This window comes from Micromys minutus (assembly GCF_963924665.1).
Source record: "Micromys minutus genome assembly, chromosome: 3".
NCBI classification, from domain to species: domain Eukaryota; kingdom Metazoa; phylum Chordata; class Mammalia; order Rodentia; family Muridae; genus Micromys; species Micromys minutus.
Window position 1 is genome coordinate 48,301,491 of NC_137972.1, and position 27,680 is coordinate 48,329,170.

At 44.0% G+C, this 27,680-nt stretch overlaps 1 protein-coding gene across 3 annotated transcripts in view; it reads left to right on the forward strand.

Moving 5' to 3' along the window:
* FRMD4B (FERM domain containing 4B) overlaps positions 1-24,169 on the forward strand; it is a 221,295-nt gene extending 197,126 nt beyond the window's left edge. For 2 of the 3 annotated variants that reach the window (XM_080913704.1, XM_080913703.1), the window contains exons 12-24: positions 2,036-2,112; positions 3,484-3,622; positions 4,037-4,178; positions 5,088-5,221; positions 5,301-5,420; positions 6,561-6,789; positions 9,571-9,627; positions 11,379-11,526; positions 13,275-13,394; positions 14,943-15,754; positions 18,702-18,834; positions 21,519-21,616; positions 22,667-24,169. In XM_080913704.1, coding sequence (XP_080769830.1) covers positions 2,036-2,112; positions 3,484-3,622; positions 4,037-4,178; positions 5,088-5,221; positions 5,301-5,420; positions 6,561-6,789; positions 9,571-9,627; positions 11,379-11,526; positions 13,275-13,394; positions 14,943-15,754; positions 18,702-18,834; positions 21,519-21,616; positions 22,667-22,782 — 2,325 coding nt within the window. In that variant the 3' untranslated portion in view covers positions 22,783-24,169. The remainder of the gene's footprint in view (positions 1-2,035; positions 2,113-3,483; positions 3,623-4,036; positions 4,179-5,087; positions 5,222-5,300; positions 5,421-6,560; positions 6,790-9,570; positions 9,628-11,378; positions 11,527-13,274; positions 13,395-14,942; positions 15,755-18,701; positions 18,835-21,518; positions 21,617-22,666) is intronic. The other variant, XM_080913705.1, reaches the window with a different exon arrangement.
* The last annotated feature ends 3,511 nt before the right edge of the window (positions 24,170-27,680 follow it).

The following is a 27,680-nucleotide window of genomic DNA, read 5'->3' on the forward strand; positions in this document are numbered from 1 at the left end:
CCACGAGTGTATCGAAAAGCACCCTTTGCATAAACTTTTAAGATCTCGAGAGTGTGGGGGCAGGGAGAAGGGAGCTTTTCACACACACACACATACACACACTCACACACACAAAGCCCTGCCTGTCTCCCATAACTTCTTCTGCAAATCCAGTTGCTTTGTAATTATTTCCGACTCTCTGTAAATAACTAGAAGCTCTTCAGTTTTTAAGTAGGGTTTCTCTGCCGGGCGCCAGCTTGCTCTGTGCTCTGGGCAGGCTGAATGGAGGAGTCAGCCTAGCATTTCCCATTCGCAAGTGATAAGAGGGGGAGGTGGCTCGCGGAGATCGGGTTTCAAGTGGAGCCCTGGTTTTATGTGTGTGGGAATGGACGCAAAGGAAAACACAGCCCAGCTGCCTTCTGACTCTTCCTGTTGAACCTGTTCGTGTGCCAGTGAGTAGACCTGAGTAAGAAGGTTTTCCTCAAACAGCCTTGGGTGAAATTCGTGCCTGGATTCAAAGTCGGCTCGCCTCCCAGGAAGTACCGTGGGAGTTCAGGCTGCCCCATTTTAGAACTCTTTTCTGAGAAAATCAACCAGAGAGAACCTGGCTCCCCTCTCCCTGACGGGAAAGAGTGCGCCGGGGAGGTGTCCCTCGGCAGAGCGGCTGATGTCAGTGGTGTGTCAACCGTGGGAGGCTCGGTTTGTGAAACCGAGTTACACCTAAGTGTCTTATGAAACTCGATTCAGAAGGTACCGGAGCTACCGTCGTGGGTAGGGAGGCGGGCAGGATCCGGGGGCTTCCTCTCACGTTTCTGCCCCATTTGGGGGAACTTCTGGATTGAAGGAAATGACAACGTCAACTCCACAGAAACCGTAGGACATTGGTATGTAGCTTTATGTGTTTGCTAACTCTTTGAAACTGGCGAGCGGGGCATTTGCAGAGAGCTGGGTGTCTGTCCTTGGTGCGTGCTAGTCAGTTGTGCTGTTTGGAGTCCAAGGTTCAGTCCGAACACTGGCTCTACAGTGGCCCTTAAAAGCCTACAGGCTCCGCTCATCTTTCTGTGCGCCCACGTTTGTGGAAAGCTTCTGTTCTTTGGGAAGTGTGTTTGCTGACTGTGTGCTGCAGAGCATTGCTTCTTAGACAACCAAGTGTGTTCTAAGAAAGGCTGATTGTCGCTTTAATGTAGAGGTAGTTCCTAGTAATGTCTGGGGTTGGAGGGGAGGACCACCCGGACCAAGATAAGACCTCGTAAAGCCTGCATCAACCCAAAACTTAACGAAAGGGCTGAGAAATACAGCCAGGCGCTCGGTCCTGTCCAGATGCAGTTTTACCAAATCATTTGGCTTTTGAAGACACATTTCCAACCAAGTTTGTTTATCCAAATGACAAATTTGGTCCCACATCAGAAGGGCGGGGAGGGCAGACATAGGTTGGGAACTCTGACTACACCTGGAAGCTCCTCACTTGAGAAAGGGGAAAGAGTCAGCCCTCACCCTGACCCCAGCCCTTGCCGGATTCCTGGCACTCGGTTTGCTCTCAGTTAAGGGGACTGGGCTAGGTGAGAAGCTGAGATGCTTAGACTCCTGTCAGCCTGGGGAGCTCTCTTGCTTTCTCTTTGCATTCCTTTGAAATGCTATCTTTGATCTTTATTGAGACATCCCCTTTAGTGGCTTTTCCATTTAAATGTGAAGTCTAGGTCTTTAAGCAGAAGGTCTGTGCTTACAGTAACCATGCAGGTTTCCTGCCCTACAGTTGAGTCAGGGGAAAAAAAACTGATGGGTGTTCTGCGGATGCTCTGGGTGTTCTGCGGATGCTCGGGTTTTATTGTTCAAGGAAGATTTACTGCTGAGGTGAAGTTTACTAGGTAAACATTAGGGAATAAAATGGTTTTGGGTTATAGTTGATTCGTACAACAGTTAAAAAATCACCTGTTTGTGCTTGACCTTGTTGGCATAGCTCTGGGGGAACTGGCAAGCATTCGGTTAGGAGGCTGACCTATGGACTTAGTAAAACTAAGAATAATGAAAGCTACATGGTTTTCTTCATTTCTTTTAGTTATTTCAATGGAAGCAGCTGGAAAATTTGTACTTCCGTGAGAAGAAATTTGCTGTGGAGGTGCATGATCCCCGGAGGTAAATCCGAGTGTGTGTGAGCCGTGAGGTGGTGACGCATGTGCGTAGCTGTTCCTATTTGCTTTATTTCCCGTGGTGTTTACCGCCTAGTGAAGTCACTGGGGTCAAAGAATAACTGTGTTTAACCTTCAGGGTAACAGTCAGGCGTGTCCAAAACACTGGGCCACTTTACATTTCTATCAGTGATATGTGTATGATATATATGTGTGAAGTTCTAGTTTCTACGTAGTCTCTCTAGCACTGATTAGAGAGTGTGGGGGGAGGTGCTATTTTAAAATGTAGTATTTATTAATTTTTGAGGACTTTATATACAATGTGGTTTGCTCTTATTCTCCACCACTTCTCTCTTTAACTCAACTAGTCCTCTACCCAATTTTTATGCTTTTTTTTTTAACCTACTGAGTCCAAATCGTGTTGCTTACATATTCACAGATGCTGGGCCAACCACTGCAGCCAGTCAGCGTACCAGGATCTGTGGTGTGCATTCTAAAGCAGCCATGTTTGTTTGCCGTTCACTTTGGCACTGGTTACAGTTCAGGCTATGGTGATAGCCAGAGCCACTTTGTAGGGGTCAATGTGCTGTCCTCAGGGAATTATCTATTCTGATGTGTTGCCTGTTTGTATTTTGAGTGTTTGTGAGTCCTGAAAGAAAGAAAACGCCACAGTAGTCAAGGTTATTCGCATGAATGGAATAGTCAGCATGTCGGTTCTCTGAGCAGTCAAGAAGCGTCCTTCAGTAGTTACTCTTTACACTCTAGATGCTGCTTGGAGGTCAGAGGGACAGGAGGAAACTGCTATGACAAATAGATGGCCAGGAGAGATTAGTCAGTTCCTACTGAGAGCATTGGTGCACCAGCCCCTCCCCCTACACACACATCCCATGCCCCTCTGCCCTCTACCCCTCTGCTGTCTGCCTTCCCCCTGTGGTTCTGTGGTCGTCTTTCTTACTCCCTCTCTTGCCTTTCATTGCTCTGTTTCTGCTCCACAATGCTCCCTGAGGTGCTCCCTCCAATGGGCCCTCCTCACCTCGGGCAAGAGTACCTCCTTTCTGCACCCCGTGGCTGACTTTAAGGGACCGCTGTTACCTCTCACACTCTGTGGTCCCACTTCTCTGTGGCTTCCGACTAGTTGCTCTCACATAGCATTTGACTAACTCCTCATCCAGCTCCGAGTGTGTCAGCATGCGTACAGAGATCGCTGGGGGCTGAGTGGTTTTAGAGCAGCAGCAGAACCTCGGGCCTTCTCAGGCAAAGTCTGTGCAGGGTAAAGACGGAAGGAAGGTGCTGTGGGACAGCTCCGTCTGCTAGGTGCACACCATATGCTGCTGGCCCGGGGGTGGGGAGGTAACGGATGGCTTTCTTTGTGATTTAGGATTTCGGTGTCTAGAAGAACCTTTGGACAGAGTGGCCTGTTTGTCCAAACCTGGTATGCAAACTCTTCTCTCATCAAGTCCATCTGGGTAATGGCCATTAGCCAGCATCAGTTCTACCTGGACCGGAAGCAGAGCAAAGTGAGTACCTGGAGGGCTCCAGTCCTTTTCCTCTCTGTTCGGAAACGAATTTTCTCAGAAAACATGTAAGGGGAAAAAAGTGTTTCATGCTTTGCCATCAACTGTTTTGTTTTTCATCTGTTTTTAAGAGGTGGGCAATATATATAGCTAATTTAAAGGTTGTGACATTTGGCATGCATATGTTCCTCCAGGGGTGACATTGCTGGTGACATTTTAAAGTTAGTGACTGGATACTGCATGCTTTACTGAAACCTTCTATGTACAAAATTAAACTTTTCCATTGTTTTTCAAAGTGCCTATTTACAGATTTTAAACTGCCTTGTGTTGATATCTTTGATTGCACAGTAACCTAACAGTTGTATTTATTTAAAATGTGATTGTGTTAATTTCACGTCAATGTTATTTATGACATAGGCAAAAATTCCTTCGGCCAGAAGCTTAGACGACATTGCAATGGATTTGACAGAGACTGGAACACAGAGGGTCTCCAAACTGGTGACTCTGGAAGCAAAGAGCCAGTTCATCATGGCAAGCAATGGCAGCTTGATATCCTCAGGTATCTCCCTGTTCCAGAAAATCTTCTTTGTGTGTTTGCTATAAATTATTTCCAAATGCATCTTATTGAGGCCAAAAATTTTTTTTTATTAAACTGAAAAAGTATGCAATAGCTTTGAGTAATATGTTAAACTTCTTTATTTTGAGATAGGTGCTAACTGTATAGACCCTGCTGGTCTCAAACTTACAGAGATCCTCCTGCCTCTGCCTTCTTTAGGCAGTCAGGCTGTATAAATAACACGAAGGACAAAGATACTGAGTTTCCAAGGCTGTCTTGAAAGACGTTGACTCCCTGCTGGGCACAGATATAACTTTCTATGCAAACACAGTGTAATCTGTAATCGCTAGGTCCAGTCTTTCCTTTGTGGGAAGTCTGGAGTCTCTTATCACTAAGTCTGTGGAACTTCACTAAATTGACTTGTCTCATCTAATTCCCTCTCAACTTGTGAGTCTGAAGCAGTGGGGGTATGGGAGTGTGTGTTGGGGTGGGGGGGGTCCTTTGCATAGAGCATTCCTCTGCTTTGCTTGCTTACTTCTAAAGAAACATGGAGTGGGAGCTTCTCAGGGACCATCTAACATTCGTTCCAACAATAAATAAAATAAAATAAGAAAAAGAAGAAGAAAAATGTAGTTTCTCCTTGTGTGTGCCTGAACCACATAGCATTTTACTTGGGCTTTCAAAATGACCAAGCCACAAAGTGCAGGAGACATTTGCTTACCAGGGTCTTTCTGATGCCCAGAAGCATGTGAACGGTTTCCTGGTTTCCTTTCATTATGTTCAGAAACAAGGAGAAAAGAAATAAAACCAGCATTTGGGAGCAGCTCTGCCTCCCCAGCCCTTTGTCCCTTACTCAACAAGGAAGGAAACAGGCCCTTGTGTGAACCTCCCCCCACCCTGCCCCCACTCCAGGTTCCCAGGACTCAGAAGGCATGGAGGAGCAAAAGCGGGAGAAGATTCTGGAACTCAAGAAGAAGGAGAAGCTGTTGCAAGAAAAGCTTCTGAAGAAAGTGGAGGAGCTGAAGAAGATCTGCCTGCGTGAGGCTGTGAGTGGCCCTGGCCTTGCTGGCTTTGTGTTGGGTGACTGTGTCCGTTAGGTGCTCTTGACACTGCCCTGTTTTACAGGAGCTCACGGGCAGAATGCCAAAGGAGTATCCATTGAACATAGGCGAGAAGCCCCCTCAGGTCAGGAGGCGTGTGGGGACCACTTTCAAGTTAGATGACAACTTACTGCCTACTGAGGAGGTATGACCATGGCGCTGAGCTGTGCTGTGCACAAGATAGAGGAGCTGTCTGTTCTCTACCCTCCATCTATACCCTGGGTTCTGAGTCATGCTGTAGATTTTCCTCTGAGCCGCAGAAATATAGAGTAATTTGCACACTCTTTCACTCATACTCTGAGCAAAACTGAGTTCCTTACTATTTTGTTTCCTGTGTCATGGAGGGCATCATTCTATGAGCCCTGGGTAGAAGTTATCAACAGCATTACAGAAATTAAGATTGGATTGTAACTTCAGATCCTTCCACTTAAAACCAAGTAGCCTTCAGCAAATAGTTTCACCGCCCTAAAGTGTCAGTTCATCTGTAAAGTGGTCATAATGGTGGATGTCCCCTCTGAAGGGCACAGTAAGGGTTAAATGAGATAGCATAGACAACATTCAGTATAATTGAGCTAAAGGATTTGACGGCCAACAGAGTGTGTGCTCTCAGTTGCATATCACAAGTAATTATGCCATTATGACCCACCCCATGGTTGTTACAGGAATTTCTCTATCTCAGCTTCCATTCCTAATAGAGGTGAGTTTTGATATTTGCTGAGTGTCTGCCTGTGCACTCAGGTCTGACCTAAGCCACGCGTTGTGTGTCGTCTAATCTTTGGCGCACTTTCATAAAGTACTTTCTTCCTTTTGCAAATTCAGAAAGCTAAAAGATTAAAAGATTATTGATGATTAGTACATTCAGTCATGCTACCCGGAACAACCAGAAAGGGTAGTCAGACCCAAACGATGTGTCTCTAAAGGGCCACATATGAATGCAACATTCTGCACACATGAGTCACAGGTTAGAGTCTCTCTCTGAAAACTGGTCTTAACCCAGCCAGGTGAATGAATGCAAAGTCATTTTCCTCCTTAAAAAGAAAAAGGCTGGACTATGAGAAGGTGGAGTTAAGGTAACTGAGGTAGGTCTTACCTTCCTGAAGGGTGTTTGAGGATGCTTGCATTATTAAAACTTGGACAGTTTCATGCCCAAAGGGTGTACTACTCGGGGACATTATTGTCCAGACATAAGAGAGAGCGGCTGTGTGTGTCCACAATAAATAAATAAATAAATAAATAAATAAATAAATAAATAAATAAATAAAGCCATGTCATTGTCTAAATGCAGGATCCGGCTTTACAAGAAATGGAGAGCAATTTCCTGATACAGCAAAAGCTGGTGGAAGCTGCGAAGAAGCTTGCCAGTGAGCCAGACCTTTGTAAAACCGTGAAGAAGAAGCGAAAGCAAGATTACACAGACGCTGTGAAAAGACTGCAGGAGATTGAAAACTCCATAAACGAATACCGAATCCGCTGTGGCAAGAAACCCAGCCAGAAAGCTGCAGTGGCCCCAGCAGGTTAGTCTTGGAGAGCCGTAGGCAGGCCCCTATGCAGCTCTCCTGTGGGGATGTTACAGTCCTCAGCTTGTTCACTTGGTGAAAGAGCAGACATCAAAAGCAACTGTCCCAGGGTAAAAACAGTTGAATTTTCAGTATCAAAGGCACATATCAGCAGCAGCAGCAGGCTCACCGTATGACAGGACATGATCTTTCAGGATAAAGGCTCACGGGGATGTTGGCTCAGGATAAAATAGACTCCCTGTAACTGGACTGGAGTCTCTGCCCCATATACTTTTCATGATGATGGCTCTTCAGAACTTTAGACAGAAGTCTTTCTGCAAATGTTTGAATGCAGCATACCCTGCATTTTCTATAGACCTGATCTTGCACGTGTGAGGACAGGGAGGGGTCATATGATTATCCCATTGCAAAAGAGTATTTAAGAATAGGTAAATGGCAAATGGTAACATGAAATTCGGGAATATGAGAGATAAGATTATAACCACAAGGTAATCCTGACTTTGTATAAACCTGCTCACAGGATGACTGATAGGGAACTATTTCAAAATACTAATAGCCACAGAGCAGCAAGCTTGCCAGTTCTCTTCTGTTTCCAAAATTCTCAACATCATGTATCTATGAAGTTCACACTCAGGAAAAAAAAGAAATGGAGGAGTCTTTTTATGTCAATTTAAAGACTAATTGTCCTTATGCAGATACTAATGGGGTTTTTAGCCTCAAACATGATGGAAATGTGATGGCATTTCTTTAAACCCAAGCCTTTCCTCCCTTTATGTATTAACTCCTGACAAATTGAGGCCATTCCTCCACTGGATGATGAGTTATAATCATAACTGCTACCTTTCATTTACCCTGGAGCATGAAATGATTACACATTTTCTATTCGATAAACTGCAGTAACTGGGTTTAGAGCAGACCAGGCTGAGAGCTTCTGATTCATCAAGCTGAAACACGACTTTCTGGAAATGAATGTACAGACACTAGCCCACAAATGTTAGTCCGCTGTGGCTGGAGAATCTAAGTGTACAATCCAGTTTGATGATGGCTGCATTCTTTGCCTCCAGACATGGGTGATTAACAGTGTGCTTAATGCTCATGGCCCTTTGTCACAGCCAATTCGCCCTCAAGCTGTGCTAGACCCAAGTGTTCTCCTTTTTGGTAGCTGGCATTTGGGCAGCAGATGGTGACATTGGTTGAGCATATATTGGATAGATGTTTTTGTAAGTGAACCCAGCAGCTGACTCTCCTGGCACCTTGCCTTCACGTTCCACTGTGAGTCTAATTAAGAGAGAGTCCTTTCTGCTCTGATGAAGTTTAGCATTTGACTTTGAATGAAGATGGCCCCTTCACAGTGGTTTTAAAACTTACACTGAGGTGTTGTATTTGGCTGGAACCTTCCACCAAAACACTCAATGCTGAATATGGAATGATTTGCAAAATCATATCAACAGATCTGAGATGTCTCCTTTTTTTTTTTTTTTTTTTTTTTTTTTTTGCCAAATTGGGCACCAGAAATGCTTAAAGCAATCAGACAGTCAAGTACGGGTGATAAAAGGAAGAAGTATAGTTGGCATTTATCTAGCATTTGTTGTGTGCCTGGAGCTGGCGAAAATCAGCACGCCATTAGTTAATCAAATAGCTCATCTGAGCCCTGTGCAATAGGTACCGTTGTTATCCCCACTGCAGAGCTGAGCCAAAAGATCCTTAGTGCGATGAAGCAACTTGCCCAAGTTGCCGTGGACAGTTAATGACAAAAACAAGATTTAAACTTGAGTCTTCCATTTCCGAGATGTTTAAGGAGGGACAGTTTTGCCCTCCATACCCACATCCTAGAAATATTTGATATTTGTGGGCATTTGGGGGCTGTCAAACTTGAAGGTGAGAGTGCTGTTTGAGATCTGTAAATATACTGTTTCTTCATGGCACAGCAGAGCTCCTTAGAACAAATATGAAATGCAGTCTCCTTCCAAGGTATAGAGAACACTGAAAACTAGTTTAAGATCCCAGCTCTATAGCTTTTAAACCTATTTGTAAGTGATACAGTTAAGAGAGGAAGATACCACTCAGTCAGTATTGCCCAGAATACGTGAAGCCCTGGGTTCAGTCCCTAACACCACTTAAAATCAGGCATGGTGGTGTACGCTTGCAATCCTAGTATTTGGGACTTGGAAGTAGCAAGGTTGTCATTAGTTATGTAGAGAGTTCAGGGGCAGCCTGGGCTTCTATATAAAACCGTGTCTACAGAAAGGGGGTGGGGAGGAGATGAAAGAGAAAGTAAGAGAGAAGGGAAAAAAGAAAAATAGCCCTTCTATCCTCAGATTCCACATCTACAGATACAGGCAGCCTCAGGTCAAAACATTTGTGGGAACATTTTCTTGGTACTAAATATATTATTTGATAAGTATTACAATAGAACAACTGTTTATACAGAAGTCATACCATATTAAGAATTATAAATAATAAAGACAGTACTCACAGTATGCAAGAGAACCATGCAACAGCCTCAGATTTGTTATCCTTGGGGAGACCAGGAACCACTCTCCCCCTGGATACCGAGGAATGACTAATCCATTGTAACATCTGCAGATAGGTCAGATGTTTTCTATCTCCAGTAGAATGTAAGTGATTCCAACAACAGCTAATTATTCTTAATGTACTGTAATTGCTTACATTTATCTAAATGAAAATAAAATGCACTCAGTTGAAAATTGCCTCACTGAACTCATTCTAATTGTATAAATGCACAATTATACTAAAGGCGGCTATTTATATTCACAGAAGACATCATTCCATCCGAAAGTAGTTCTTTGTCCGACACCACCACCTATGATGATCGTAAGTGGCTCCTCTTATCATTTAAAAATATTAGATACTTTATTTTTACTGTGTGTGTGTGTGTGTGTGTGTGTGTGTGTGTAGACCAAGTGCATGTGCATACCCAAGGGAGCTGGATGCCCTGGAGCTAGATTTACAGGCCATTTTGTGACCTTTCTGACGTGGGTACCAGGAACTGAATTCAGGTCCTCATAAAATGCAGTAAGCACTTTTAATAGCTGACAGCACCACCCCCCTCCTGCTCCTAAGATAATTCTTTAATTTAAGTAAACTTGGGCTCCAGGTGTAACTTAGTTGGTAGAGTACTGAACGTGCATGAGGTCCTAAGTTTGATCCCGAACACCAAATAATCCAGGTGCTTTGGTACGAACCTATGATCCCAGCACTTGGAAGGCACAGCCAAGGCAACAGGAGTTCAAGGCCTCCCTTTGCTACATAAGGAGTTCTAAGCATAAGACTCTGTCTAATAAAGAGCAACAACAACAAAGGGAAGCATACTTGTTTCTCTTTGAAGAAAAGGAGAATAGGCTAACTTTGTGTCTACAAAGGATTAGGGTGGGAGGTCTATATATACACAGGCTAATAGCAAAAACCAGGAGGCCCACCTAATCAGAAACCCATAGCATAAGTGAGTCTGTCTGTAAGGGTGCTAAAGTCCTACTCTTAAACTTCATATTTCTTTTTAAACTTTTTATTTTAAATAAAGACTCAGAACTGTGTAAGCTACACGGTCTTTTACCTAGCGATTTCCAGTGGTGATAGTTTACATATCTGGAATCCAGCATCAAACCAGGAAACTATAGTGTACACTTGGCATACCCCTGCTTTCTAGAGAAGTGGGGATTGAGTTTATGTCGTTTTTACCATTTCCTATAAGTAAGCAATATGTGTTACAGTGGCTGATATTATCAGTTCAGTGTGCTCTGGGCGGAATGTGTTTCCTATCGAGGGACTGGATACTTCCTTGAAATTCTTTGTATGTAATCAGCTGATGGGCTATCTGTCTGATGTGATTTGAAGTATTCTGGGAAGCCACAGCCCTGCTCTTACCTCACCCCTGCGCCCTCCCCTAGATGGCATTTTTTCTGAGTTTCATGGTAAATAAAATAAAATCTCACTACTTCAGTGTCCTCCTGTGAGCTCCAGTCCAGCACACTGGACATGTATGTTTGTGAAAATGCATATGTTGATGGTGAATATGCCACATTTGCACCAATAACACCCATTCCCCCATAGGATGAGCCTGTGGTCTCAGAGGCCTAAGGTCTTCATAGGGGAACAATATCCACCTGGCATATTTGCTTGCCTTTTGCAAGTTGGGGTTTTCTCCCTCCCAGTCCTTTCTTTTCTTTTTAGACATTGTCTCTCAATGAAACTCAAGCTTGTCTGCAACTCACTATGTAGACTAAGCAAGCCTCAAACTCACAGAGCTCCACCTGCCTCAGCCTCTTAAGTGCCAGGCTTAAAGGTGTGCACCACTGCACCAGAGACCTTGCAGACTTTCTTTAATAAGTTTGGAAGTGACACCCTCACCCATTACACCTGAGTGAGTCTCTTACTCAGAGTGCTCACTGAGAGTTGAGAAAAATTGGCTCGGACCTCAGTGTTCTTTTCTTCCTAACATGTCAGTTATAAAACTTAATTCTACAAAGTGTGCGCATCCCGACTACACATTCCTACAATCATTGCCTTGAGAAGAGCCATTGTTCATGTGACCCTCCAAGCTCTCATTGCTGCTTGACTTGTTTTAGCCAATGACTCCTTCACCCTTGCTGGGCAGCGACCAAGTTCAGTACCTCATTCTCCAAGAATTTTACCCCCCAAGTCTCTCGGCATTGAGCGGATCCACTTCAGAAAATCCTCCATCAATGAGCAGTTCGTGGACACCAGGCAGTCCAGGTGGGTGGCTGTCATTTTCAAGGTTGGTACCCTGAAGCTAAGAAGGGCCTTCTCTAAAACTCTTGTTACTTCTTCCTCCGTAGGTTGTTCTTTTATGAGATTATGAAACCAAGACAAGGAAACCAACCCAGAGATTTATTGTTTACAGTGGGGGGGGGGTTGTTTGGTTATTTGGTTGGTTTGAGGATTTTGTTTATTTGGTTGGTTAGTTGGTTTTAGTTATTTTGTTTGGTGGATTGGTTTGGGGTTTGGGTCTTTTGTTAGCTTTTGGGTTTTGTTTGTTTGTTTGGTGGTTGGTTTTTCAAGTGAGGGTTTCTCTGTGTAGCCCTGGTTGTTCTGGAACTTCCTCTATAGACCAGGCTGGTCTCACACCCTCAGATTCACATGGTTCAGTCTCCTGAGTGCCTGGATTGGTGCTGGGATTAAAGGCATGTGCCACCACTCCCCAGCTGTGTGGGAGTGTTCGTAAGAAGGCTTTTGAAAAGGTCCTTAACTCTATCCTTGGTATTAAAGTCTGTGTGACTTATATCCAGTTACAAGGACTTTCATGCTGGACATTGGGGAATGATGTTAGCCAGCTCTTACAATAAACAAAATAGCTAAAACAAGCAACCCATTAGAAGCTTGTGGCTTCAAGAGGTTTGCAGCCACAATTACCTGGCCCCTTTCCTTTTGGGTGTATGTTTAGGGGAGCATCGTATTGGGGACCATATGAGATAGATCAGAGTCCTCACCTTGGGGTAACTGAGAATCAGAGAAAGACAGGAAGTAGCAGATCCCAATTTACACCTTCCAGGGGAGTTTCCAATGTCCTAACTTTGTCCCACTTGCCCCACCCCAAGTTTCCATCACTTTCTAGCAAACCCCCAGGTTACAAGGCAAGCATCCAACCTTTGTGCCTCTGTTAGACTTTCAGGTCAAATTCCTGAAGGCCTAAGATTTCAGAGTTTAATTTTATAACCTTGACTCTAAAGAAACCGTCAACTTGTGGACTGTTTAAATAAATTATCATAAAATCACATGGTAGAATAGCCATGAATTCATTGAAGTGACATTGTAGAGCCCTGCACTGTGATGTATGCCTGTTGGGGTGACCTCAGAAGTCTGAAGAAGGATCACTATAAGTCTGAGGATAGCCTGAAAGTCAGTCCAGGCTACCAAGAGAGATCCTGTCGTCAAAACTAAGACTAAAACAATGAATTAATTAACAATAAAATTTGGGACCAGTATAAATAGATCTTTAGCAATATGAAAATTTTATGTGCAACTTCAATTTTTAAGTAAAATTTTAAACTACAAAGTTAAGGCCTCTTTTTAAAAATATAGTTATTTGTAAGTATATACAGTTAGTGGGGAAAATCATGTTGTGAGTACAGTCTCACATTATGGGTACCCAAATCTTTATTCTGTACTTCTGCACTTCATTTTGTACTACATTAGGTTTGATGGAAGGCCACATCCACTCTTCCACACTGCATACATGTCACTACGAGGCTTGATAGAAGCGTTTGTCAGGCCTCACTTACTTGTCTCAGTCGGTCCTATTGAGTATCCTCCTACTGTGACCTCAGAGAGCCAGACCACACGCACTTCCACTAGTCGCCATCCAGGACCCCTCAGGATGCTCTTCCCATCCTCCCCCAAGCACTCTCTCCAACCACTTCCCAGTGAGCTCCATATGAACGCGTGACAAGTCCGCCAGGCGTCTGCAGAGACTCATCATTTCTTCAATGCTTTTGTAATCGCAGAGAAATGCTGTCCACCCACAGCAGCCCTTACAAGACACTAGAGAGGCGGCCCCAGGGAGGACGGAGCATGCCCACCACGCCAGTCCTGACTCGGAATGCCTACAGCAGCAGCCACCTGGAGTAAGCACTTTATCTCCTCAGCTTCATCACCGTCCGTTTGGGCTTGAGTGTCTGACTTGCCTTTGCTGCCTTTCTAAATCTTTTAACGTGACTTTCTGCAGTGGTCACCCTGACACGTTCTAACCCATTTCCTGCTAACTTATAGTTTCTAATTGGTCAGCAAAGACCATGTACTCAATTCCTCCAGGTATAGATTGGGTTCTTAGTACTTCAGTTTTCCCACTGGGTAGTAACACTCCTCCTCACGGGGAAGGCGGAGGGTGAGCGCAGTGGGGTTTTTGCAGAGTTCTGCCTAAATGTTTTCACTTTCACTTTCTTTTATTTATTTTTTCTTTAAAAAATATGTGTGTGTGTATATATATATGTATATATTTGTATATATATATACATATACGTATATATGAGTGTTCTGTCTCCACACACACAAGAAGAGGGAATCAGATCCTGTTTCAGATGGTTGTGAGCCATCATATGGATGCTGAGAATTGAACTCAGGACCCCTGGAAGAGCAGTCAGTGCTCTTAACCCTTCTTTTATTTTTAAAAGGTGCTTATTTGGCACCATTTCTTATAGTTCAAGTTGACTCTGAACTCACTATATAGCCAAGAGTAACTTTGAATTTCTCATCCTCCTGCCTCCACCATGCCAGTGCTGGACTACAGATTATACCACTGCACCTGGCTTACATGCTGCCAAGGTCTAACCCAGGGCTTCACGCTTGCCAGACAAGCACTACTAAATGGTAACCTCAGCCCTGTAAAGTCTTTTTTATGCTACTTGAGTTAGTGCCCATGGAAGCCTGTTATGAAGTGCATATCAGGGACCATTTTCATCTCATTTTACAAACACAGAAGCAAAACAGAGATGTTAACTATCCTGCCCCGACTTACAGCTGACAGCTATGCCGTGGCTCAGCCGGTATTGCTGCCTTAGGTCCAGGCTCCACTCCACCTGGCCTCCCTCTCTCCCACTCTTATGTAACTGAATGTCACGTGAGACGAGAAGCCTCCAAAGACCTATTGGAAGGCATCTTCCAGGTTAATGCAGGCTGCATTCCATCACAGACATCTTCTCTAGCCTCAGGAAAGGGTTTGGCTTGCACAATAACAGGACCTGTTCTTCCCTGATGCCGTGATGATGTTACCTGTGAACTGGTGCATGGTGTGAACGGGTGGACTCTGTTATGAACCCTATTGGGTTTAGAGGTTACAAATCAACTCGACATGTTCTTTTCCGTGTCGCCTGGGTTTCTATATGTGCGCATGTGTGTGGGTGCTCGTGTAATTGAGTGTACATGTATGTGGCCACCAGAGGTCAACATGGGGTACTCAAGCAACCCTCACCTTTTTTTTTTTTTTAAATAAAGTCTTCCGTTGAACCTGGAGTCTAGCAAGCTTCAGCGATCTGCCTGTCACCACCTCCCTAGTGTCTATTACAGGCTCCCCAGCACACACACCACTGTGGAGCCATCCCCCAGCCGTCAGCCTAATGTCCTCTCTCCCTTGGGTCCCTCTTCTGATTCATTCACCTCCCCTTCTGTCCCTTCAGACCTAACTCCTCACCTCAACACTGCCGCCAGCGGAGCGGAAGCCTGGAGTCCCAGTCCCACCTGCTCTCCGAGATGGACAGTGATAAGCCATTTTTCACCCTTTCCAAATCCCAGCGAAGCAGCAGCACGGAGATCCTCGACGACGGGTCTTCGTATACCAGCCAGTCAAGCTCCGAGTACTACTGTGTGACGCCTGCTGCCGGTCCTTACTACACCACCCAGACCCTAGACACCCGTGCCAGGGGGAGGAGGAGGTCCAAGAAGCACAGTGTTTCTACTTCCAATTCAGGAAGCATGCCCAACCTAGCACAAAAGGATACCTTGAGGAATGGTGTCTACTCCAAAGGTCTGGACCCGCCCCCTTCTGGTTACTATATTACTGGATATCCACCGTACGCAGAGTGCGACCTGTATTACAGCGGTGGCTACGTCTACGAGAATGACACTGAGGGACAGTACAGCGTCAATCCTTCTTACCGCTCCTCAGCTCACTATGGGTATGACCGCCAGAGGGACTACAGCCGGTCTTTCCATGAGGAGGAGGCAGACCGTGTACCCCATAACCCTTATGCAACTCTCCGGCTGCCGAGGAAGGCTGCCGTGAAATCTGAGCACATCACCAAAAACATCCACAAGGCCTTAGTTGCTGAGCACCTGCGTGGCTGGTACCAGCGGGCTTCTGGACAAAAAGATCAGGGGCATAGCCCACAGACTAGCTTTGACTCAGACAGAGGATCGCAGAGGTGCCTGGGGTTTGCAGGGCTCCAGGTCCCCTGTTCTCCAAGCAGTCGAGCATCTTCCTACTCTTCAGGTAAGATGCTGGGGGAATCACATCACTCTAGGGACCATGTGATCATCCATATCATGCTCCTTACCCACTCCAAACCACTCCTGTCATAAATTAGTCCCCCAGGTCATTCAGAGTAGTGGCCATTAAGTGGACCTGGAATAGGAACTGTCAACTTGAACAGCTTTCACAGACGACACACGGGGAGGGCCTAGTCTGTGCGCTGTCCTGTGTTGGTACTTGCTCCAGCTTTGTGCTGTCTTCATCTCATGTTGATAGCCACATCCCTTAAACAAATTCTCATCATTGGAGTTTGACATTTTGAAAGAATTAAGGGATACATAAGGTTAGCCAGAAGGCCTTAAGAATCTCACATCCCTTCCCATTGGCCAAGACGTGATAAACCTAAAGATTCTTTACTGAATTGCTAATGTTAGGAATTTGTGGGGCTGGGGTCATAGCTCAGTGTTTGCCTGGGGTGCTTGAAAACCTGATTCCAAGCCCACCATCATCACTGAAAACTCCAGGGATTTTGGTGGCTAATTTTGATGAGCGAAAGCATTCTCTTTCTAGCCCTTATGTGGGGTCCGGCTACGCCCTCTGCTCACATTTGCAGGGTACGTGATGAGCACTCTCACCTGTTCTAAGTCATTTGGAGAAATAGGAGCTGAGGACTGCTCTAACCACCATAGTGAGAGCTCAGCGCGGAAGGAACCTCCGGCCTCCACAAGTTTGGGGTGTAGTCAGCAACTGAAGGAATGTATGATTTGGAGAAATGCATAAATTCTTAAACTAAACAAAAACCTGGGTCCTGAGGTTTGCTGCCTCCCTGAAACATGAGTGGGAATTCCCAAGCTTGTAAAAATACAAGAATGAACTGTATCTTTGAGATTCACAAGATTGCTGGCAAGAGACATTGCCATAGAGACTTCTGCTTGGGTTCTATTTTATTACGATTTCTATGGCCTGGACTTCCTCTAGGATTAGCCCACCTTTGACCACATCAGCACAGGAAGAGGCTTCTATCACTGTTTCTTGTGGTTTATGGCTCTGATCTAGAGGACATCTGTCTTGCTCAGAGGACACCTGAACTTCCTTAAAGTTCAGGGTGAAGAATAAAAAGCTTCCACAGGCTACATCTGGACAGAGCTCTCCAGGAATAAAAGCAAGCAGGGGATCTGGAAATTCTTGTGAATGGCTTTTGGTGCACAGAGCTGGGGGCGGGGGGGACACCCAGAGGAAACTAGGTGTGATTCAAAACCCTTGACTTGCCTTGGCTGTTGGCTTTGTATCTAGGGCAAGGGTGAAAACGGAGATAATACTTCCTGGTTCAGACCTGGTATCAGTTCTGCTGACTGTACCACCCAGAGCATTCCTCCTCACCCCACCCCCCCTTGGTGTTTTAAGATAGGATCTTACAGTACATCCTGGGCTGGCCTCAAACTCATAAGGCCTCTCCCGTTCCTGCCCTACCACACCTGGCTAAGAGCATCCTTTACAAAGAATTAAATGGATGAAATCAAGGCTCCCGGAAATCCCTTCTGGAATGTTCCTGCCCCTACTTTATAGCTCTAGAGATGTATTTCTACAGGCCCGAATCATTCACATGGAGAGCTACATTTCCTGTTTCTGGTTAGTCAGATTTTGAACCACCTGAAGGCTTCATGGTGACTCAGTTTTAGGAGTGATGAGAGCCACCTTTTCTGAGCAGCTCTATGCCAGGGTGCACTTTCAATGGGAACAGCAGGGCTGTAGGGTGAGTGCTATAGTTGGGTGTGTTGTTCTTATTTTGCAGGTAAGGTGACTCTGGTTTAGATAGAGAGTTTGAATGACTGCCAATTTCCTAGGCTGGCAGGTGACAAAGGCTTCTGTCCCTACACTAAGAGTAGGACCCCCAAACTTCAGAGCCCTCCACTTGGTGCTCTGTCTTGGAAACCCTGCGCAAGGACCCTACATCTGTCAGTATAAATCAAGCGGCATTACAGCCACAGACACATTTTGAAGTTTGTCAGTGGTGATCGCCTGTGGCTTGTGGGTGTGGAAAGAGGTCAGTGACCAGGAAGAACCGTGACCAGGGCTGTCTGTATGAGGCTTGGATACACACATGGCTGTTGAGCAGGCATGGGGCAGGACTGGTTTTACAATGAGGAGAGCAGAAACCCAGTGATGCCCAGTGACATTCTTTCAATTGGGCTCGGCTTCCAAACTGTACCCTTGTCCTCTCCTGGTTCCACCCTTCTGCAAAACTAGCCTCTTCTGCCTTCTGATAGCTTCTCGCCCAACCCCCTTTTATTCAATAGCAGAAAATGTCCTGACTTGCCAGTGGCCAGTGTTACTTTCGGCAGTCCAGTCTCAATGCTGTTCCTCCACAGAGCTCTCCACCTACCCTCAAGTCCCATCTGGTCAGATCTGAAGCTCAGGTGGCAAAGTTCCCTCCCTCTATGAGCATCCTCTTCCTTTTTCTTCTGGGCTACTTAAAAATGTGTGTTATTGAGGTTTGGTTTTTTTTTTTTTCTGTCTTCCCTTTAGCCTAACTCCTGTTAATAGTAATACTTCCCGTGTCGTGAGTCTTTGTTCTATACTAGGCTAAACATGCTCATAATTAGCTTCAGTCCTGACGCTGCAACCACGGAGAATGTACTTAGGCCATTATCTTCTTCACACATAAGGAAACCAAAGCTTAGAAAGAAGAAGCTATTTGCCCAAGTCACTCAGCCATTGATTAACCCAGCAAAGTGAGCTGATTGCAATTGCTTCTCGGCCTTTGGCTAAGCTCAAGTGTGAACTGATTGCAAATTCTGGCTCAGATAGGGGTCTCTCCATGGGTAGAGCGAGGGCAAGGCCTAGACCCATCCCCAGCAGGGGCAAATACAAAGCTAAACCCGGCTCTACACACAGTGTGACTAACCTGAACAGATTTGCCTTGGAATATTTCAACTAATATTCACTCCCTTCCCGTTCTTATTTCTAGTGTCTTCTACAAACGCTTCTGGGAACTGGAGGACCCAGTTAACCATTGGGCTTTCTGAATACGAAAACCCAGTGCATCCTCCGTACACCAGCTACTACGGCAACGTCTACAATCCCCTGCCTTCTCCAAGCAGGTGAGAAAGCGTTGGCCAGGTTTTCGGAGCCTGGTCCTCTTTGAAGGATGCCTGGTTCCTACACTGCAGTCTGACTGTGAAGAGGTGTAAGGTGGGATTTGGTAAACAAGAGCCTACAGGCCCAACCCAGCTGTCACCTTATTCAGTAAATAATGTGTTACTGGGAAATGGCTGTGTTCGTTCCTCTAACTGTCAGCTGTTCTGTGTCCACACTTTGAGGACAAAGCTAAACGGCTTAACCGGATGTTAACGTTTCCCGAGCTCCATCTAGCTCACCCAAATTCAGCCCTGTCCTTACAGCTGTATCCTTTAAAATCTTAGTCTCAAAGCTGGGCTTCTCTTGCTCATCTGTTTTAAGGGTGTGCTTAAAACTGTATTGTGAGTGATGTCCATTTAAGTCTTTTCTGGAAAAGAGAAAACCTGCAAGGGGGGGAAAAAAAACCCTGTCCCCCAGTAAAAATATTTGTACTAAAGTCTAGCCAACAGTTGCTGAGTTGGATTTCACCACTTGCTGTATTTTGTGTTCTCTGAGACACAGTGGACACAGTCAGCTGTCCTGTTTGTCTTCTGAAGTAGTCCCTTGTTTCAGCGAAGGGAACACACAGGCACAGTGCAGTACAGTGTGACTCTAAAGGGCCGGAGCTTCTTCCAATGAACACGTGACTCCCCTGGCATAGACGACAGGCAGGTGGATGGAGCAATGACTGTTGTATCATCTCAGGCTTATTAAATGAATTCTTCTGCAGATTCATTCCTTCCTCTCCTGTCCTCACCCACAGTGCTGTGAAGACACACATTTTCCAGGTTTTTGTTTTTGTTTTTTTAAACTGGCTCTTGATGTAGAGGCTGCAGTCTGTATGTCTGCTGGTGAAGGGGGCAGGGCAGCAGCTCCCTGCGGAGGCAGTTGGTGTTCAGAGCTAATTGGAAGTGTTCACTCACTCTCCCCTCTCCCCCCCACCCCCGTCCTTGTTTTTCTTCCCCACATTCCGTGGAGTTTTTCTTGGCTTGAAATATTAAGCCAATTGTCTCAACTCAACAAAGGGTGTGCTCAAAATAGACTTTTGGTGAAACTGTACTTCATAGGACGTCAGCGGGCTGGGACTTGTATAAATAATGCTTTAAAATGAGTTTGCAGCAGGATCCAAATCACAAGCCCCCAAATTTGAGCTAAACTCCTTCAACAAAGTTAATATGTTTGCAAATACTTTTCGTGTTTGGACAGTGTTTCTCTCCTTTCTGCTGATTCAGTGCACAAGACAGCTCCGATAACTTTAACACCATTTTCACTGAATCCAGGAACTGCTAAACATTCTGAGAAGAAAATCTATTTTTACCAAGTCTGCCTATGTATTTCAGTAAGACCCAGATGACTGGGCAGAGGAGGCTGGTGTCAAAGGGGACATGGTGTGCAGGAACTGGGAAGCTATTTAAAGTTCCATTGTGGCTCGGGTGGGGTGTTAGCACTCACGGACAGTCGTTGTGGGAAACAATGAAGAACTAGAAAGATGACAGCAGAGCTGTGATCTTACCAACCAGAAACAAGGGCACCGACATTTGGCACATTTCTCTGCTCCCCTCTGTCCATTCTAACTTGATCATAACGACATAGTAAATTCAGTCTTGCATTTTGTATTATTATGAAATTATACATCTCATTCTAAAAAATTTTGATATCATGAAAATACATTTCTGTGTACTTAAACTTTTTGTTTGGCTGGTTGTTTGGTCGATCTGCATTTTTTAAGACATGGTTTCTCTGTGTAGCCCTGGCTGTCCTAAAACTTGCGTTGTAGACTAAGCTGGTCTTTAATTCAGAGATCCACCTGTTTCTGTCTCCTGAGTGCTGGGATGACCACCACCTAGCTAAAAGTGTGTTTTGTAAATTCCCCCTTTTCAGATGAATGGGCAGCATTTATGCCACAGAAAAAGCAGAAGCATATATTTCAACCATATCATAAGTAGAATCTTTAAAAATTATGATACAATCTGATTATCTTAATATAATTCATTTTAATAAGCCAAACACAAAAATCATAAAGTTTCATAAATTTGCCTTTAGACTGCATGATGAATTTTTATGTGAATATGTTTTTAAGGCTGCCGTGATGCTCTTAAGAGGCTAAGGCAAGGGGATTGCCCACAAATTTGTAGCAGTGAGAGACAAAATAAATTTCATAATAAATTAAATAATGTAAAAGAAATAACTCTTGATTGTCCACACTAAAGACTTAAAAAGCTCAGCAACATTTGAGTGGGTTTTTTTTTTTTTTTAAATAAGATGTTATTTACAGAAAGCTAGGAGTTTTTGTTTGTTTGTTTGTTTTAAGATTTATTTATTGATTTCATGTATGTGGGTATGCTGTCTTTGTCCTCAGACACACCAGAAGAGGGCATCAGATCCCCATTACAGATAGTTGTGAGCCACCATATGGTTTCTGGGAATCGAACTCGGGACCTCTGGAAGATCAGTCAGTGCTCTTAACCACTGAACCATCTCTCCAGCCCAAGCTAGGAGTTTTTATTGGCAACTTTTTTTCCAGTAGAATTTGATAAACTTGGTACTGGTGAACTCCCCCAAGCCCACAAATCAGCTCAGCTGCTACAGTTTCAAGATGAATTTGTTTTCTTTCACTTCCTGTCTTCCTCTCCCTTTCCCATTCCTGTCTAACTTCCCCCATCACTAGGAACAATCACAGTGGAGGCCCTCTGTCGGAGAGGATGGCTGTGGTTCCAGAAGTGAGATCAGTATTAAGCTCTGTCTTGCTCAGTGTAGCCAGCCGTAGTAAGTACAGCTACGCTCTGCCCATTGCTTCTTTCTCTACAGCAGGACTTCTGCCTCTCCTGGCTGCCGTGTGAGGTTGTGAAATCTGACTTGGCTTTGATATTTCCTGAAAACACTAAAAATCCTGAATTTACATAGTATTTGTTCCCAGAGCTCCCCTTCCAAAGACTTTATAATTCAGCTTCACTAAAGACTTTGGAATTGAAAACAAAAGTCTACTAACTGTCTAACCTCTTTTTAACCTTCTGTTAAAGAACTGATTTACTTAACCGAACTGTTTGTATGCTAAACTGTGCTTGTTTGAATATACCATCCAAATATGTCTGCCACCCACCCCCATCCCCCAGCAGTGTTCAGACCAAAATGTGTATATGATGCAATTCCCTGGGTCATTGACAATTTATATTTGGCTCATAAACCCTTGGAATATGATAGATATCCCAAACTATCCCCGCAGGCTTTTAAGTGTTTATCTTCCTCCTGAGAAAAGCACATAATTTATTTTTTTAATTAGAAGAGTTATCTAAATTAGGCCTTTCATTTTTTTAGTTAAAATGTGATTATTTAAGAAATTAAGAAGCAAGCATATGTCAAAGATTCGCTTTTTTATGATAGTTAAGAAAACTAGCTGTGCTTCTTTAAAGGGGATTCAAAACAATAAAAGGAAACACTGGGCTAAGATTGTCGGTTTCTATACCAAATCAGGCACAATGGCACCATAAACCTGAAACACTTTCTTCTACAAAAGGATACGTTTGTATTTCTCCCAGACAAACGCCTTTAAGTTAACATGTAACTTAATACCTTCTTGGCTCTAATCAATAGTAAATGAAAGTTAAACAAAGGTAGAACTCTCCTGAGAGTCCAACGATCTTTTATGTGCCTGACAGACAATGCTTCACTGTGCTACGAACGGAGTATGCACTTTTTCCCCTCCTGTCTTAGGTTCTGGAATTTTTTTTAACAGTTCTTTCCTCTAAGCTGTTGAACTGTTTGTACTGAGGGAGTGAAATAGATCTGGGTAGTAACTTTCCTGGTTCCCTTTAACAGACAGTATGCAGAGACCACTCCACTGGACGGTACAGATGGAAACCAGCTGGAAGACAACCTGGAGAGTAGTGAACAGAGGCTCTTTTGGCACGAAGACTCCAAGCCTGGAACATTAGTCTGAATGCAGCTGGAGCTGCTGACCAAGCACTGCGAGTTCTCACACTAGTGTGCCTTGCAAAGTCTTCTAGAAGGCTTTAGAAATGAAAGGCATCAAAGGTCGAAGACAAGACTTAAATGTGGTTTGAAAGTGAACCACACACAGTAAGCCCCACAAAGCCCCTGATGAGGACTTGCCTTCCAGACTCTGGGTACTAGCCCACCACAAAGTCAGATCCCACTCTTGTCAAGAGGACCTGCACGAAGCCTTGACCCACAGAGAGCTCTTATGAAGGGAATAACAATTGTCAATGGCAAGCCTTGAAACTGGGAAGACGGTCAGGGAGTTTGTCCCATTGGAGAGGAAGATGGGAGATTTCAAAGCACAGTTCAGAATGCTGAGAGAGGGAACCCAGAAGCTCCTGAATCGTGGCTCACCTTCACGGGGTTTGAACACACTGTTTCTACAAACAGATGAGGACAATTTAGACAGTATTGGAAACTTACTTGAAGAGAAAGTCAGATTTTTGTGAAGTTCTGAATGAGTGTAAATGTTTTAGGCTATTACAAAGTGACGTTTTTCATAAGCACCCTAATATGGATTCTAGCCTTCTGACTGCTGTAGCACCCTGTACTATAACTTAATGGTAGCCATCTTGAGGAAATGAAGTAAACTGGTCAGCTCTGCTTGGAGAACGTTCTTAAGGTACATGCCACCAATCCCTGCTCGGACTGGTAACCCTCTGCCTTGCCTGTCATCTGAATGGTAGGCTCAAGGTGGCAAGTTTATTTGAAAAAGTGTTTGGAGATGCCAGCAGAAAGGATGCCAGGGGACAAAGCCAACCCGAATCACCGTAGATGAATAGTGTGCCTTAAAGTGGTGAACCGTAGAAAATGAAGCCTACGATCTCAACTCCAGAAGTAAATCCGAGTCACAAAGTGACAAGCTGAGATTGGAAGAAAAGAATTTACTCCAAGCTGCATGAGATTGAATTATGAGGATTAAACTACCTCATACCCCCTGGAGGAACTCATTAGCGTAGGCTTGTACATAGAACTCTGCTTGCCTCTAGAGCAGCCTTGTTCTTTGTCTATTGGCTTCACAGTCTCACAAAAGGTGCTCCCTTCTCTCCCTTTTATACGAGTTTCTTGTTCATATTGTGAATAGAGACATTTCTCAACAACTTTTCTGGAACATTTTCTACTTGTATTCCAAAGCATGTAATATATACATAAAAATGATTTGGTCTGTCATTTGTATCATTAGAAATGAAGTTCGGGGACATTTTTTTTGGAAAAAAAGACACAAGTTAAAAAAATAATAACTTATTCCTTTTTGCATATTTGTATAGCCTCCTGGAATTGGAAATTGCCTTTTGCATATTCTTTCACTGTTTTGACTTTTTGAGACCTATTATTTTTTTATGTAGGTCAATAAACTGACAGTATGCTACTGACATGTGTTTGAGAGCTTGTGTTCATCTTTGGGGTACACAAGAGGCAGTATAAAATGCTCCATTTCAAGGACAGTGGGCAAGATACAAGTACGCACTTAATATTATAAGGTTTTGTTGATTCTAAGATACGCATTTTTTCATACTTAAATCAAAAAATGGAGGTTTATATTTTCATCATGTTCTATTGAAATTAGCCATGGTTTGGGTTTTGAATTTGGTTGTTTGATTGCTTTATTTCTTATCAATACATAAAGTATTGTTTTGTTCTGTGTTTTAGTGTTGGGTTTGAATCTAGGTCCTTGCAGACACACTACCCAGATTCTCAACCACTGCCATATACCCCAGCCCACTGCTGTGCCTCAGGATAAGGTGTCTTGGAATTGATTGAATGTGGTCGTTAATCACTTCACTGAAAATGATTGATGGGAACTTTTAGGATTTAGGTTTGAAAATCTTAACTCATTGATAATGACTAGTTCATCTTTGTTTTTAAAACAAACCCTTTCAATAGAGGAAGGCATTTCAGTTTCTGCCTTACCCTGTTTATTGGAGAGAGTTGGGCTGGAAATGAAATGTAAGAAAACACATATGACTATTTCTGAGCATGTATCCTATACGAAAGCCCCCTTTCCTGCTCAAAAAGGGATGTGCTCAGAACCACAAATATAATATTGAAAGAAAGAGGAGAACTTAGCTTCCACATGGAAGCACTTCAGGTCTGCCACAGCACCACATCTGTCTTTGGTGGAAATTACTCAAAAGCAAAAGCAGATAAAGGCAAATTTTCAATATGTTCCCATTCTATTCTTCACACACACACACACACACACACACACACACACACACACACACAATTTCTCTAGCCATAGAAGGCTTTTGAAATACATATAGCATGTTATCATATCCTGCAAGTGTTGCCCAGAGGATAGAAGAAGGTGTCAGATCCCCAGGAACTAGAGTTACAAGAGGTGGTGAGCCCAGCCAGGGTGGGTGCTTGACTGGAATTACTCAGGTCCTGTGGAGAAGAAGCAGTCACTCTGTGGTGGTTCAGAAGAGAAATGTCTTTGAACTTCCCTGCTTAGGGCGCTGTATGGGGAAGTAGTGGAACATTAGGAGGCAGAGCCTAGCTGACAGAAGGGATTGGAGAAAGGTTTTGAGGATCTATAGCCTCTCCCTACCTCCTCTTTTCTTTGTTTCTTGTGTGGATGAAAATGTATCCAGCCAGATTCCTGCTTCTGAAGGCATGCCTTCCTCCCACCACTGTCCGCCATGCCTCTCACCACTGTCCGCCATGCCTCCCCACCACTGTCCGCCATGCCTTCCTCCCACCACTGTCCACCATGCCTTCCTCCCCACCACTGTCCGCCATGCCTTCCTCCCCACCACTGTCCGCCATGCCTTCCTCCCACCACTGTCCGCCATGCCTTCCTCCCCACCACTGTCCGCCATGCCTTCCTCCCCACCACTGTCCGCCATGCCTTCCTCCCACCACTGTCTGCCATGCCTTCCTCCCCACCACTGTCCGCCATGCCTTCCTCCCCACCACTGTCCGCCATGCCTTCCTCCCCACCACTGTCCGCCATGCCTCCCTCCCACCACTGTCCGCCATGCCTCCCTCCCCACCACTGTCCGCCATGCCTTCCTCCCACCACTGTCCGCCATGCCTCCCACCACTGTCTGCTCCAGACCTGGAATTGCAGATTGATGAATCTTCTCACGAGTCACTTTTGTCCGTGATATTTCATCACAGCAATGGAAAAGAAACTAATACACACTCTCAACTGCAGAGACAGCTCTAGCCCCGTAACTTGGAAAAGTTTCTATGCCTAAAATTTGTTATAAAATCTAGCATTGTTACAAGTATCTCTCCCTATACCCTTTATAATATATATTATATATATATCATGTTGTATAATAATATAATTCAATATTAGACTATATCATATGATTATTTTATAATTGATACAGCATTTAAGTCATTATATATTATATTATATTACACAATATATAATAAATATATATTCTCTATAATATAATATGTATTGTTATATAACATATACTGTTAAATAATATATTTTATGTATTACATATATTATTATATATGTCTTGGGGCTCACTCCCTCTCAGTGCATATTGATCTGCCTCACAAATATGCATATCTTCGTCTGGAGAAATGACTCAATGGTTAAGAGCACTGGCTACTCCCCTCGAAGACCTGGGTTTTATTCCCAGCATTCACATGGCAGCTCACAAGCATCTGTAACTCCAGTCCCAGGGGACCCAGCACCCTCTCTGGCTTGTGTGTGTGTGTATATATATATGTGTGTGTGTTTATATATATATATATATATATATATATACATATACATATACATATACATATATATACATATATATACATATATATAATGTGTGCGCATGGCACACATACATACATACAGTCATACACATAAAAATAAATAAACAGATATATAAGGTGAATTTAATAAAGAGACTAACCTCCCTTGATGTTTGCTCTGCTTTTCTATACTTGAAAAAAATAAAATAAAATTTTCCTTTGTACTCAGGAACTAACAAATGTGAAAAGCAATAAAAATTCCGGAATCATTTTAAACTACTAGTCTGGCCTGTTCTTAGGAACTGGGGTTTAAACTAAAGAGTTTCCTAATATTGGTCCTGGGTTTTCAGAATTAGAATAATATTATTAAGTTTCCATTACATTGTGCTATGGTGCATCTCCAATTGTCAATGGTAAAATACATGTTTTTAAATTTTCCAATACATTGTGAAGCTACAGACTTGTAAGGTGAAATAAACTGAATTATTATGAGAAAATTAATCCCAAAACACAAATCACTAGTTGATTAATAGAGATCCGGAAATATACACTGGTGTTTACTGTTAGCCTTGACAGACATAAGGCCACGCCATCGCTGGGCATGGTGGTACATGCCTACAGTCCTTGTAGCTGAGGAGCCTTGGCAGGATTCCGTTAGCCCAGGAGACCAGCCTGGGAGAAATAATGAGACTTGTCCCAAAAGCAAACTCCTCCTCAGTCGAGCCAGTGTCTGAATACTGACCCTGCTTCTAGACACCTTGATGACTTCCTGCAGGCATTTTTAGACCCTCCTCCCAGGATCACTGACCTGGGAATAAACATTCATCCATGACTTTGTTTTTAAAGACAGAGGCTCTCTGTGTAACCCTGGATATCTCTCCATCTCCCTTCCCCTTCCCCTCACCCTCTCCTCCCTCTCTCCCTCCCCTTCCCTCTCCCCCTTCCCCTCCCCCTCCTACTTCCTCTCACCCCGTGCCCTGTCTCTCTAGAGTAGGCTGCTCTCAAACTCAGAGATCTGGCTGCCTCTGCCTCCCAAATGCTGGGATTAAAGGTGGGCACCACCACTGCCTGGCTCACTCATGCTTATTGATAAGGTTAGTCATCACTGTCCTTTATAATCTTA